This window comes from Microcaecilia unicolor, chromosome 7 (genome assembly GCF_901765095.1).
Source record: "Microcaecilia unicolor chromosome 7, aMicUni1.1, whole genome shotgun sequence".
Classification (NCBI taxonomy): Eukaryota; Metazoa; Chordata; class Amphibia; order Gymnophiona; family Siphonopidae; genus Microcaecilia; species Microcaecilia unicolor.
This window is the reverse complement of record NC_044037.1, coordinates 13,158,545-13,172,859: the sequence shown is the minus strand read 5'-3', so window position 1 is coordinate 13,172,859 and position 14,315 is coordinate 13,158,545. Positions and strand designations below refer to the sequence as shown.

The 14,315-nt window shown below is 43.4% G+C and overlaps 1 protein-coding gene and 1 long non-coding RNA gene across 9 annotated transcripts in view; both read left to right on the top strand.

Annotated features, from left to right (window-relative positions):
* Positions 1-14,315, top strand: part of LOC115474703 (ligand of Numb protein X 2-like) — a 132,389-nt gene that overhangs the window by 76,845 nt on the left and 41,229 nt on the right. For 7 of the 8 annotated variants that reach the window (XM_030210325.1, XM_030210319.1, XM_030210324.1 and 4 more), the window contains exons 9-10: positions 4,539-4,697; positions 6,628-7,632. The exons of the other annotated variant lie outside the window; for it this stretch is intronic. In XM_030210325.1, the coding sequence (XP_030066185.1) occupies positions 4,539-4,697; positions 6,628-6,763 (295 nt within the window). In that variant the 3' untranslated portion in view covers positions 6,764-7,632. Of the gene's footprint in view, positions 1-4,538; positions 4,698-6,627; positions 7,633-14,315 lie in introns of those variants that run through there. 8 annotated transcript variants of the gene reach the window in all.
* LOC115474706 lies at positions 8,207-9,970 on the top strand. The gene is made up of 2 exons (XR_003942891.1): positions 8,207-9,434; positions 9,500-9,970. It is a non-coding gene; the product is annotated as an uncharacterized LOC115474706 (long non-coding RNA).

Below are 14,315 nucleotides of genomic sequence, written 5' to 3'. Positions count from 1 at the left end.
ACGGAGCAGAACAGCTTTGCACTGATCGCTGTACTGTCAGCTTATCTCTTCCTATGTTCCCTGTATGTTGCTGCCTGAGAAGGGAGGGCTGAAGCAGGAAACTCTCTTGGTAATAAGCATATTTAAATAACTGGTACCAGCAGTTTTCCTGCTCCTTTTGGGTGAAATGCTTATAAAGAGGCTTGGTTCTACCATCTATACTGTGTATGCTTGGAAGGTCCCTCTACTTCCCACAAGGCTGGAGTGGAGGAGTAAGCTAATGGTTAGAGCAACAGGGAAGCCGTGGTTCTAATCCCACTGGTGCTCCCACTTCACCCTCCAGTGCCTCGGGCACAAACATAGATGGTAAGCCCCCTTGGGAAGGGAAATATCTGCTGAATAGTGGGGCTTTACTACATTTGGGTAAAAGAAGAGGCATATTCTCCAGTGACGCAGTCCATTGGAGTCACTTTAAGTGGGGTTTCCTTGTCATCTATACCAGACCAGTCCAGACGAATGAGTTATGCCCATCCACCAGCGGAAGGAGACATAGTTCCAAGTGATCTGCCCCTTAAGGGTATTGTGCAGCCTGGAATGTTCAGTATTTCAATTAGCCAAGCAATGGTGCTCTGAAGATCTGGTATGATTAAAGGAAAGAAAATTATTAGTTAAGAACATAATTTTTTCCCCCTATTTTTCTGCATTTGTTACGGTACTTCCAGACTCTCATCATTAGGCATGATTTCATTTGCTGTGAACTGCTCTGAGGCTTATCTGATGTGACAGACATTATCAATGGTAAGAAAGATGACAGGCCCTGCAGATGGAAGCTAGGGTGTAGTGTTCCGCTACTGTGCAGCAAGTTTCGAAAATCATTTTTCCTTCTCCTTTTGGAAAAGTAGGGACAACAGGATGGGAAAAGCCTTCAGGTTGTAGTTGTTTTCTGTCATTTTCTGAAACTGCTTAAATATAATTCATAGAATAAAAGGTGAACTACATCCACCCTGGAAAAGCAAACAGGCTTGTGGACTCTTGTGCTTTTGTCTTTTCCTTAAATCTGACCCTTTGCACCCTCAAATTTTAAGTCTTTGTTTATAACACACTACCTAGCAGGCAGCATCGTCATGTTGCGTATTGTTAGGAGAGATCAGGGGGAATAGTAGACATGGTTTACCTAGATTTCAGGAAGGCCTTTGGCTCTGCTCCATATAAGGCGATAATAAATAAACCGAATATCCTTGGTATGCTCTCTGGGTTAGAAAGTGGTTGAGTGGGAGAGTTCATTCTGAGCAAAGGAATGTTACCTGTGGTTTGCCGCCGGGATCAGCCGTTAATCCGGTTCTTTTCAGCATCTTTATAAGGGATATTGTGGAACGGCTGTCAGGAAAAGTTTGCCCCTTTACAGATACTACCAATAGTGCTGGGCAGACTTATACGGTGTGTGCCAGAGCCGGTGGTGGGAGGCGGGACTGGTGGTTGGGAGGCGGGGATAGTGCTGGGCAGACTTATATGGTCTGTGCTAGAGCTGGTGGTGGGAGGCGGGGCTGGTGGTTGGGAGGCAGGGATAGTGCTGAGCAGACTTATACGCTCTGTGCCAGAGCCGGTGGTTGGGAGGAGGGGCTGGTGGTAGGGAGGTGGGGATAGTGCTGGGCAGACTTATACGGTCTGTGCCAGAGCCGGTGGTTGGGAGGCGGGGCTGATGGTTGGGAGGCGGGGATAGTGCTGGGCAGACTTATACGGTCTGTGCCCTGAAGAGGACAGGTACAAATCAAAGTAGGGTATACACAAAAAGTAGAACATATGAGTTTATCTTGTTGGGCAGACTGGATGGACCGTGCAGGTCTTTTTCTGCCGTCATCTACTATGTTACTATGTAATATCTGCCACAAGGTAGATGCCCTGGAAGATGTGGAAAACATGAAGAGAGATCTAACAAAGCTTGAGCAATGGTTTTAGAGTGAGGCAACTAAAGGTTAGTACTAATAAAAATGTTCAGTTTACAGGGGGTAAAGTATTTCTGGGTATGAAAGAAGAGTTGAATCTGGGGGTGATCATATTTAATTACGTTAAGGTGGGCCAGCAGATAGAGAAGATGACAGCGAAAGTCCAAAAGATGCCTGGGTGCATAGGGAGAAGAATGACTAGCATAAAAAAGGAGGCGATAGAGTTTCTGTGTATGTATCTGGTTGGACCTCATTTGGGGTTTCTTTTACAAAGCCACGCTAGCAATTCACGCGTGGCAAACGAAAGGAAACCCATAGGAATTGATTGGGCTTCCTCTCGTTTGCTGCACCTGTTATGGAAAAATTTCCTCTTACCAAAGAAGCTGCAGACTCTGGGTTCAGATATATATCTTTATTGTAAAATTCCTGTATACAGGGAGAATAGATGAACAAGAAATCTCAGTTCACAATCTGACTATACTGATTCATTGCAACCTTAAATATCCAAGAATACTGTTATCTTTACCATCACCAGCTCACCAGGTGCTGTACTTCTGGTCAAGAAGAAAGAACATATAATGATCCCCTTCTTGCCCCCTCCAGCTGCTGTAGATAAGGCACGTGCACCTCTGTTATTTTCCCAGTCAATTGGCATTCCGGACTTCTAAGATGATGTTGGCTTATTTCTTACTAACAAGCTAGTTAATTACAAGCATGACATATATATATGACCTTTCTAACTTCAGCAACTTATTTCAGTAATTATTATTCTGCAGTGAGATACAATTCTATTATCCTACAGCATGTACATTCTATAACAGAGTAAGCATAATCCTAATATATATACATATAGAATGATCATGATTTCCATTACAGCACCGACAATCGGTAACGCGGCTTTGTAAAAGAGACCCTTAGAGTACAATTTGCATTTCTGAAGACCGCACCTTCAAAAGGATATAAACAAGGGTGGACTCTGTCCACAGGGCAGCTGCTAAAATGGTCAGTGGACGTCCTCAGAAAGCGTATGGGAACAATCTTGGAGATCTCAATATGTATACTTTAGAAGAAAGGAAGGAGAGCAGAGTTCAGATAATATTTAACTACTTCCATGGCATAAATACACTGGAGGCGGGCTTCTTTCAATTGAAAGGAAGCTCTGGGATGAGGGTCATAGGGTAAAGGTGAAAGAAGATACTCAGGAGCAATCTAAGGAAATTATTTCTCTACAGAAAAGGGTGATTGATGCATGGAACAGCCTCTCAGCAAAGGTGGTGGAGACGAGGACTGTATCTGGACTCAAAAAAAGCCTGGGATAAGCACAGAGGATTTAATTTAATTCATCAACATTTATATTCCGCTTAACCAAAAAAAATAATTGGTTCAAGGCAAATAATAATTTATCAATTTTAATTTGACAATTTCTCCTTAACATTCAAAACATTACTAAAACAGCTTTCTATATCGTATATGCAAATGTGAGGGAATACCAATGAAAAGTCTCTTATACCAAATTTTAAGTCTAACAGATTTGACAGAAGGTAAAGATACACAATATTTGTTCTCTGATCGTAAACTCCTAGCCAGTTACTACCAGATTCCCCAGTTCTCCATATACTTAGGGACTTTGCCATGTAAAACAAAAGCAGCTTAAAATTTATTCTTACCCTTATGAGTAACCAATGAAGTTTCGCCAAGTAAAGGATTCCCTTCTGATATTATGATATTCAAAAATCATCTCTGCTCTGTAACATTTGAAATCGGGAAGTTTATAGTTTGGGACTTTTGGTTGTGTCAAACTTCCTGTGTCTAAGGTCATTAGGGACCAAGTTGAAAAAAACAGCAGGACCATGAATTTGGCTTTCCTGGACGGCTAAGGTTTCGATGCACTACAATGCAGTACCTTGGTAATTCATGTTGCTGGTGTAACATATTAAATAGATGGGACCTGCAGTAAATAATGCTGTAGCACCTTTTAGTAGAACTATCCTTAAGACTGTACCAGAGGCAGTGGAGGGTAAAGAGACTTGACCAAAGTTTTAGGGCATGTTGGTAGGATTTGCACTCTGGCTTCACTGGTTTGCATCCTGCTGTAATCATTAAGCTACTCTTCCATTTGAGGAGTAGCTGAAGAACAGCTTCTGGTTCTTGTTCACCCTACAGATGGGGCCGGGGAAGAGAGGCCTCTTGAAGAATCTGTAGGACTCATGACAACTACAGTAGCTGAGACAGGATACCAGCCTTAGTTAAATGGTGGTGGGGGTGACTTCACTTTAAAACCAAGAATATAGAAATGATTACGTAGGAACATCATTTAATGTTTGAAATAAGACACATGTTGTCTATGCAATAACCTAGACGTCAACAAGAATATTCCCTGATCTACACTATACACACATTTTCTATTAGTTGAAAAATAGCAGTTCTAGTGAAATGGTTCCATATTATTGGTATATTAAAGTGGTGCTTAATGTGTATTTTATCTTTGGAATGTCATCTCTGCCGGTAAGTCGAAGAGCGTTGATAAAACTGTCTAACCACCTGCATGTTGATAGAGAGGTTCCGAAGACGTGCTTGAGTAAATGGCCACTTTTATCACGCCATCTTCCCTTTCAGCTCCATGCACTACTGCCGAGACATCACCCTGCAGAAAAGCAGCTGGGAAAGCTGGGGCTTCAGCATCGTGGGAGGATTTGAGGAGACCAAAGGACACCAGCCCTTCTTCATTAAAACCATCGTGCCCGCAACACCTGCGTTCTTTGACGGGAGGCTGAAGTATGACATATTGTATGCTTTTATGCTTCTCGCTTCTTGCTTTTGTCCAACGAAGTGCTGGAGCTTTTGTTTTTCCGGGACTTGAGGAAAGGGTGGTTGGGGTCGTTATAGCAGACGTATATTTCAGACATTTGCTATCATCTATGATGTTAGTGTTCCGGTGACGGCATTAATTCTGAAATATGTCCCACTGACCCCACAATGAAAAATTGCAGGAAGACCTTAGGAAACTGGAAGACTGACTATCCAAATGACAAATGAAATTTAATGTGGACAAATGCAAAGTGGTGCTCTTTGGGAAGAATAATCCGAATCATAGTTACCTGATGCTAGGGTCCACCTTAGGACTCAACACTCAAGAAAAAGATCTAGGAGTCATCGTAGACAATACGTTGAAATCTTCTGCCCAGTGTGCAGTGGTGGCCAAAAAAGCAAACCGGATGCTAGGAATTATAAGGAAAGGGATGCAAAATATAATGCCTCTGTATTGCTCCATGGTGTGACCTCACCCTGAGTATTGCATTCAGTTCTGGTCGCCGTATCTCACAAAAGATATAGCGGATTTAGAAAAGGTTCAACAAAAAGCGATCAAATTGGTAAAGGGAGTGGAACTGCTGTCATTTGAGGAAAGGCTAAATAGGTTAGGGCTCTTCAGTTTGGAAAAGGGACAGCTGAGGGGCATGTGATTGAGGTCTACAAAATCTTGAGTAGTGTAGAACAGGTGAAAGTGAATCAATTTTTCACTCTTTCAGAAAGTACAAAGACCAGGGGACACAATGAAATTACATGGAAATACTTTTAAAACAAATAGGAGGAAATACTTTTTCACTCAAAGAATAGTCAAACCCAGTACACCAGGATCTCAGCTTACTGCACTAACCACTAGGCTACTCCTTCACTCCAGATCAAGAGCCCACTTATTTCATAAGAACATAAGAATAGCCATACTGGGTCAGACCAGTGGTCAATCTAACCCAGTATCCTGTTTCCACAGTGGCCAATCCAGGTCACAAGTACCTGGCAGAAACCCAAAGAGTAGCAACATTCCATGCTACCAATTCCAAGGCAAGAAGTGACTTCCTCATGTCCATCTCAATAACAGACAATGGACTTTTCCTCCAGGAACTTGTCCAAACCTTTTTTAAGCCCAGATACGCTAACCACTGTTACCACATCCTCCTGCGAAGAGTTCCGCAGCTTAACACTGATGTCTGTCCAGTTTTCTAGATAGAGCCAAACAATTTAGTTCCTCTGAGCAGTGGCAGAGGAAGCAAACTTCATACAGAAAACTGAGCAGGGCTGACTTGGAAGTCGCAAAGCAGAGATGCCCATAGAAAGCACTAGCAGTTGACTTTCCTGAGCTTTAAGTCTATTTTGTGATGTTTGTCTACCAAAGTCTACTGCTCGTGAGCTTGGGCCATCCTCCAAGCAATGGGCATATAGTGACTTTCTGACCCGTGAGAGAATGCCCAGTTGAACGGCGAGATCTGCCCCATCTCCCATACTTGGTGCTTGTTGCACAGAAACTTCCTCAAGGCAATTTCAGGTTTTTGAGAGGATGTTAAGACAAATATACAGTTTGATATAAATTCTTTTTTTCTCAAATTTCTATTTTTTTATTGATGAATCAACACCACCAACAAAAGTACAAAATGTCAAAACGCCTAATTTTACATTTTCTAACATAAGTATGAACATTTGTCAATCCCCTCTGTCATCAATAGTTTTACATTTCTTTATTCCCCTCCCTCCCCGTCTCCTTTCCCCCTCCCTTCCCCTATTCCCTATCCCTCCCAGCCCTAGGTCAGGTATTATGGTTAAGTATCATGTTCAAATCAGACCATTCATCTTGGTATACATTCTTATATGTAGTGACTTACGTATGTACAGTCCTCATACTGATGGCATTCACATTCCTTCTAACAAACAGGTGTGGAGATGAAATAGTAGCTGTGAATGGCGTGTCTGCTACTGGCATGAGCAACGCACAGCTAATTCCTATGCTGAAGGAACAAAGAAACAGAGTCACTCTAGCGGTGGTCTCGTGGCCTGGAAGCCTTGTGTAACGCCAAAGGCTACATCAGGAAGACTTCAGAGACTGTCGTAGCGGATGCATATCGACCCGATTGTATGTCCAGACCAAAGGAATGTAGCGTAGTAGAACTGGGACAAATTGCCCTTCATCTTCAACCTTATACTCATTCCAGGGACCATCAGCAAGTAGTCGTGTGTGTGTTGTAATGTGTGTGTAATGATTAGGCTCTGAGAATGAATGAAAGGTGAATGCACATTTTTTTATGTGGATGTTGGGGCCTATAATGACAGAATGTCCAGTGGATGATCATCCGTCATCTCACTGGGAGCGTTCTTGATAGCTGGTGGTGCTCATTAACACCGAAAAACAAGTCTGAAAGTTGAGGATAGTCAATAAATTTGGCTACTCAGAATTAGTAGGATCTTACTCCCAAGTCTCCTATTTTATCTGCTGGTTTTCACTGCCTCTCTTTTATCATTTGTTTCAAGAACTGTAATAAATTGGAAGTGAAGAATCCATAAAATTGGAAGCTAGTGATGCTGAGGAGTGAAGGTGAACTGAATTAGTCGCATCAGTGAAATATTTATTGATGACAAATCAGCCAACGAGAGGAAGAAATCTCAGTCTTAAGTAGCAACACTGGAGTGCTCCTAGGATACAGGATTCATTTTAGAGAGTGCTAATATGGTCAGAGAAGCAATGACTGAATGTTGAGGGTTTTGTCCATTTTTTTGGCTGTGGTCAGTTCTAATTCACTCTTTAGCAATCAGCCAGCAGAAATGAAGTGAATGGTGGGATATTTGAACATAGTAGAATGCATATGGAAGGTGGACAACCAAATAGAGAAAAGTTAATAATAGTGGGGATAGTGCTGGGCAGACATACGGTCTGTGCCAGAGCCGGTGGTGGGAGGCGGGGCTGGTGGTTGGGAGGCGGGGATAGTGCTGGGCAGACATACGGTCTGTGCCAGAGCCGGTGGTGGGAGGCGGGGCTGGTGGTTGGGAGGCGGGGATAGTGCTGGGCAGACTTATACGGTCTGTGCCAGAGCTGGTGGTGGGAGGCGGGACTGGTGGTTGGGAGGCGGGGATAGTGCTGGGCAGACATACGGTCTGTGCCAGAGCCGGTGGTGGGAGGCGGGGCTGGTGGTTGGGAGGCGGGGATAGTGCTGGGCAGACTTATACGGTCTGTGCCAGAGCCGGTGGTGGGAGGCGGGGCTGGTGGTTGGGAGGCGGGGATAGTGCTGGGCAGACTTATACTGTCTGTGCCAGAGCCGGTGGTGGGAGGCGGGACTGGTGGTTGGGAGGCAGGGATAGTGCTGGGCAGACTCATACGGTCTGTGCCAGAGCCGGTGGTTGGGAGGAGGGGCTGGTGGTTGGGAGGCGGGGATAGTGCTGGGCAGATTTATACGGTCTGTGCCCTGAAGAGGACAGGTACAAATCAAAGTAGGGTATACACAAAAAGTAGCACTTATGAGTTTATCTTGTTGGGCAGACTGGATGGACCGTGCAGGTCTTTTTCTGCCGTCATCTACTATGTTACTATGCATCATTTATTGTTGCTGAAGTCTGCCTCCTGCTGGCTGAATGGCATAGTGTGTGAACTAGGAAGAGGCACCCCTCCAATCCTTCTGTTAGTGAAGGTTTCAGAGCAGCCCAGGCACGCAGCCTTGGAAAGGCGAACAGCAGAGACTGCTGCGGGGAGGGGGAGAAACAATGGGGGGGGGGGGGGGGTTTGTTTTAATTCTAGGGCAGATTAGAATTCTAGCCGCACAGAAGTTTTCCTCTCGCTCCTTAGCAAACTCCTAGTCTCCACAAGATTTGTGTGCAACTCCTGGGTCTGTTGGCAGCAGAGGATAGAAAGGGTTTTTTTTATTTAATGTCTGCAGCTGGCCATTGATCCTGGAGGCCAGAGTGATCTTTCTCAGGGATTCCTCAGACTACTGTATAGAATAACGGGCTCTGTCGCAAAAGGACAGCTTAGCATTTGATAATTTATTCTAGACCTTTGAAGTACTTGAGAAGCATGAATTATAACAGTATATTGAAGTACCAGTTGATGTAGGTTTCTTAGCAGCTCTTTTTCACCACGTTAATCATTGGAAGAGCAGATTAATGTTGAAAATGATCACTTGTAATGATGTTTAATCACCGATTTTGTTTTTCTCCTTTTATTGCAAGTGGCATTAGAATTAGTGTGTTTAAACATCTGTGATACCTTGGGAATTGGGAAACAATTACTTAAGTCTCTGCATTACATTTTTGGACATTGCCTTCAACCAGCAAGCTGACCAGAGAATACTTGAAGAATTAGCCTGGGTATTATCCTAGTAGTGTATTGATATTTATCATGGTACAGAGAGGGAAATTCACGAACTGTGATGGAATCCTCTTGAGATGCAAGTCTACTCTTGACTTGTCTCGGGAAGTTGGGTTGGTTATGTTGAAATGCTGTGTTAATTTGTTTTTCTCCGTTCCTGAGTGCGTATAACGCAGGATATTGCACCGCCCACTTTAAAATAAATCAATTTAACTGGTTATGTGGAGAACCGTTGCAACAGAATAGGGCAACAGAAATTAAAAGGGTACAATCGGAATCTTAGATGTTTAGCGGTTGTGACATCAGCAGATGTAGCACCAGGGCTGCCAAGTAATAACTCACTGGATGTGTTCACACTGCTGCAGTTAGTGAAAGGGGCTGAACAAGTGTCTGTTTTATTAAGTGAAACATTTGCTGTGAATTGGCAGGCAATATTTTACAGGTTCACTAGGTGCCTTAACCGCTGTGCATCGATTTCTTAGTGACCGCACCAGCTCTTTGCACTACACTTAATCCCAAAATCATCCTAACTGTAGACTTGAAATTCTGTATGAATGTTTTTTTTTATATAAATTATTTGTTGTAATATTAGGCAATACTGTATCATAACTATTTTTAATCTACCTTGTGATTTTTTTGAAGTTCAGTACGTGATTCATAGATATTGGGTTTTATAAAAAATATGATTTCCTACTCTGGGCTGCTTTGGAAAATGTAGATGTCCTGTTTATTTTTACATCACTTTTAATGAGCAGAAATTGTAAATACCAAAGTAGCTGCGTGTGGTGATGAGGGAATTAGTGTGGATCCACAAACAGTCGTCTTAACAAGTTGGAGATTCACAGACCTGCCCTGTTGAAGGCCAGTAGTGAAAGTTTGGATGTGTTTTGAGTAATAAATAAAAGTCTGCTTTATAATAACAGCACAGCCTTCTTTTTAATTGTTTTCTGTCATACCCTCTCCCCCAACCTGCATTCACTTCAGCTGATGAGAGCTGCGCTGCGTGGGTTTCCGCAGTGGGAGCCTGGACTGCTCCCTTCCTATGTGCTGCTTAGCCAGCAGCGTGTGGTTTCCATAATGCAGCAGCAGAGAAATTCACTGGTGGTGGTACTTGAACTGGATCCTTGGCCGAATTTTGTGGGGTTTGCTAGGTTCCTTAGCCAGGGAAGGAGCAGATGGCACTTTAGCTCTTCCTGTTCTCTTTCCATTAGTTTGCACGATTGCCGAGACCCCATGTTGGAACTGGCAGCCCTCTGAATACCACTAGATTACACGGACAGTCCTCCTAATGAATATGCATGAGAGAGACTGGCATGCGTAGGTATTGTCACAGTGTGCAGATCCCTAATGCATTACTCATCAAAGACCAGAAGCCAATGCCATTGCTCTAATTCAGGGCTGAGCAATCTGCGGCCCACCTGTGAAATCATGGGAAGTATACACAGAAAACCTTATCCTTAGTTGTGGCAATTTTATAGAAGTATTTTTGGAATAGCCACTCTAGCAGTATGGAAACAAGTAAAAATTTATCACGGGTGGTCTATGGAGCTCTCTGCATTTCCGATTCCGATATTAGGTCATAGGGCCCAGTAGGGACCATTCATGCAGCCCTCTGAGTATACAGGTTGCCACTGCTGCTGTAATCTGTCCAGTCCCTTGGGGTTCTATATACTGAAGTGGTTGATTAGTGTAGTTGGGGCAGGAGCAAATGCCCCAGTCATGGCAGCCATTTTGAGAGCTGAGCCGGAATGGGCAGGAGTAACGGGATCACTCTAGACTACCATGGATTGTAAGATAGGCTTGGGGGAGGGGGGGCCTTCACAGGGTCTGGGAGAAGGGGCAACTCCTATTCAGGGGGAGGAGGATGGAAATGGGACAAAGCACATATTTTCAGCTTCCACTGAAAACACATGGTCATTTTCAGCTAAAACCGAAAATTAAAATAACCTTTAGACCAAAACTGAAACCAGACAGAAAAAGGATTTTGGACTGCTTTTGGCGCTGTAACCAAATTCAGTCGGCCTCTAGAATGAATTCCAGCCAACCCGCAAGGGCCTTACCGTTTCAGACTTCAGGGCAATAATTTTCCCTTACCCTACAGAAGTTCACAGAATAAGAAAAATGTTGGAGAAAGGTGTAGCTTGCCTGCCTCTGGCCATTTTTTTCTTTCCTGATGAGACCCAGGGAGAAAAGCATGCAGCCACATACATCCTTCCAATCTGAGGCCGTCGGAGTATTTCCTGACTCCTTACCTGCTGGAGCTTGATAAAAACCTCACTGAGAGACAGGTAAGTGGTGTGTTTCACGATCAATAATGCTACTCACAATTTAAAAAATAATAATAAAAATCAGCAATAATAAAAATCAGCAGCTGCACATATACAGAGGATGAAGAAATAGGAGGGAAGTGTTTACATGTGAAAGTACGGTATGTTTATACTGTAAAAAGACTATCGAGTCATCTGTATTTGGTTAGTGTGAGTAGGGCCTGTTTGGGGACAACTATAAAATCAAGCAATGTCATGTATAACTCTTCCCCCGAGAGCAAGTGCACCCCTATTAAATTGCACAGGAACACAGCGTGTGCGTGCATGCCTTAGAATTGCATTGAAAAGATCTGGAAACAACCCCAATACTGTAGTTAGTGAGACTGGTTCTGTTCCATAGTCAGTAGAAAATTGTGGTTTTAGTCCTGGAAGTCTCCTAATAAAGGCTTCATTATACAGATGTTGAATTCAGTGGTATTTAGAATAGTGCCTCAGCGCTGGGATTGGTAGCATGGAATGTTGCTACTCTTTGAGATTCTGAATGGAATCATGCTATTCTTAGGATTCCGGAATCTTGCTATTCTTTGGGGTTCTACATGGAATGTTGCTACTATTTGGGTTTCTGTCAGGTACTTGTGACCTGGCTTTGGTCACTGTTGGAAACGGGGATACTGGGCTAGATGAACCATTGGTCTGACCCAGTATGGCTATTATGTTCCACCAGCAGAGAAAGAAATGGTGCAGATACTTTAGGGGGGGGAGGGGGAGAGGAGGAAAGGGATGTGTTTTAAATATAAGACACTACAGTAGCTCATAATGCTGGGAAATTTCTCGGGCAGTTGCTGAACAAAAACCATATCCTGGACTAGAGTTGTCCTTGAGCTTCCCCCTCCCTTTTCTGAATTCACATATTGAGCCCAGATGAAATGGTGCCCTCTCCCCACTGCTCAGCACAAAGGGAAAGGGGAAATGGGACTTGATGTACAGCCTTTCTGTGTTTTTTGCAACTACAGTCAAAGAGGTTTACAGAATATATACAGGTGCTTATTTGTACCTGGGGCAATGGAGGGTTAAGTGACTTGCCCAGAGTCCCAAGGAGCTGCAATAAAAAGTGTTAATCAAAATAGAGCCCCAATTTAGAAGCATGCATACCTCCCTTTTCCCACTTCCCAATGCTCTTTTTGTCCTGACCACTCTTTCTAACCAGCAGGAACTTGTACAACCTGTGCTGGAACTTAACCAAGAACAGCAGCCTCAGAGCCTGAATAATAGACTTAAGCTGTTCGTATTTGTTCTAAGGTCTGGAAACGTGAGAATAACTTTTAAAATGAAGTGAAACTGAGGTCCCCTCGATGCTGCAAGCAGCTGGTATCAGCCTTTGGTTTTGCAGGTGTCCTCATCAGCTGTTTTTGGTCCTGGTCTATAAGACGTGTAGACATGGGACTTCACACCCAGCATATAATTGAAGACCTGTGCGAAACTATATTTATTCTTGATGCTTGTAACTTCACTTTTGAGAAGTCTCTCCTGCGAAGATTATTAAGCACACAAACAATGCTTGAATTAGCACAAATTTGAAACACTTGAGCAACAAGCACCACTCAGATAAGAGCAGTGACAACAGACTGAAGTCTCGTGGGAGATGCTGTTGATTTCACTACAGTTGTGTGTTTAAGAAGGAAAAATTATCTCATGATTTCTGAACAAATCCTCCTGCCAAAACTGAACTTGTCAGCTGCCTTTTGGTGTGAAACCTCTTAGACGCCTGCTACTGTGTTACCTAAACACTGGACCTGCAAACGGAAGGGACCACATGATGTGTTCTGGCACATTAGTTATACCAAGCTGTAGCCTTTTGAAAAGCAGTACAAATAATGTACTGCAATACTTCTCCACTGTATTTCAGTGCTCAGCCAGGCTTCGCCGGAAAACTGATACAGCAATCTAGTTCTGGGATGAGAAGAAACAGCCTGAGTGAAGCCTAATTTTAAACGTGTGCTACAAATCAGGACCCACAATTCATATAGGCTAAGATGGTAGATGAAGACTGTGAACCCAATTTTTCCTCTTTGGTGGGGGTCCAGCTCAATTAAAATACAAAACAACATTTGCATCTAGCTTCTCCTACATGAGCGCACAACTATGGAATGGACTCCCGCATGCTGTGAGAACAATACACGACCACCTAAACTTCAGGAAATCATTAAAAACCTCAGCTCTTCAAAAAAAGCCTATCCCACTGATCCAACATAACTCCCCACACCCAGCAACACAACATAATCAAGGATCGTACTGGACAACCTACTATCATCATTCCCCTCAACCCAATAACGCCTGAATCACATCTACCTCATCTGACCACAACACAATCTTGTAACGCCTTTATGGTTACTTGTAAGCCACATTGAGCCTGCAACTAGGTTGGGAACATGTGGGGTATAAATGTAATAAGTAAATCAGAACCAATGGTACTATGAGCCTTTAAGAATGAGGGAATGAATCAAAAAGGGTGAGGGTTGAAGTTGCACCATTCCTGGACCTGTGAACGTGCTGTGCTGCCTGTACCACTTTCAAGACTCATAAATAATCTGGAGTTGTGTAGGAGCTGCTCACACACATCATTTATCCACTGGCTTCTGCATAGTAACATAGTAGATGACGGCAGATGAGCTAACTTAAGTGGCTAGGGAGCATGGCAAGCATTCCCTGCAGTGACGCAGGCTGCATAAGAATGAGGAAATGTTACCAAGGAGGTTTTTGTCTTCCAATAAGCAATAATTATCTAGAAAGAGTTCACGAGAATAATTTTGGTCAGCAAGAAGTTCAAATTCAGTATTTGTCTTTCTGCCATAAAGACAGCTCAGGAGAGAGACTTTGGGGTGATGGTGTTCAAGGATCTCAAAGTGGCCATGGCCAGAGGGATGTTAGGCTGCATAAAGGGGAGGGGGTATAACCATCAGAAGAAAGGAGGTGTTGATGCCCCTGTGCAAGTTTTTGGTG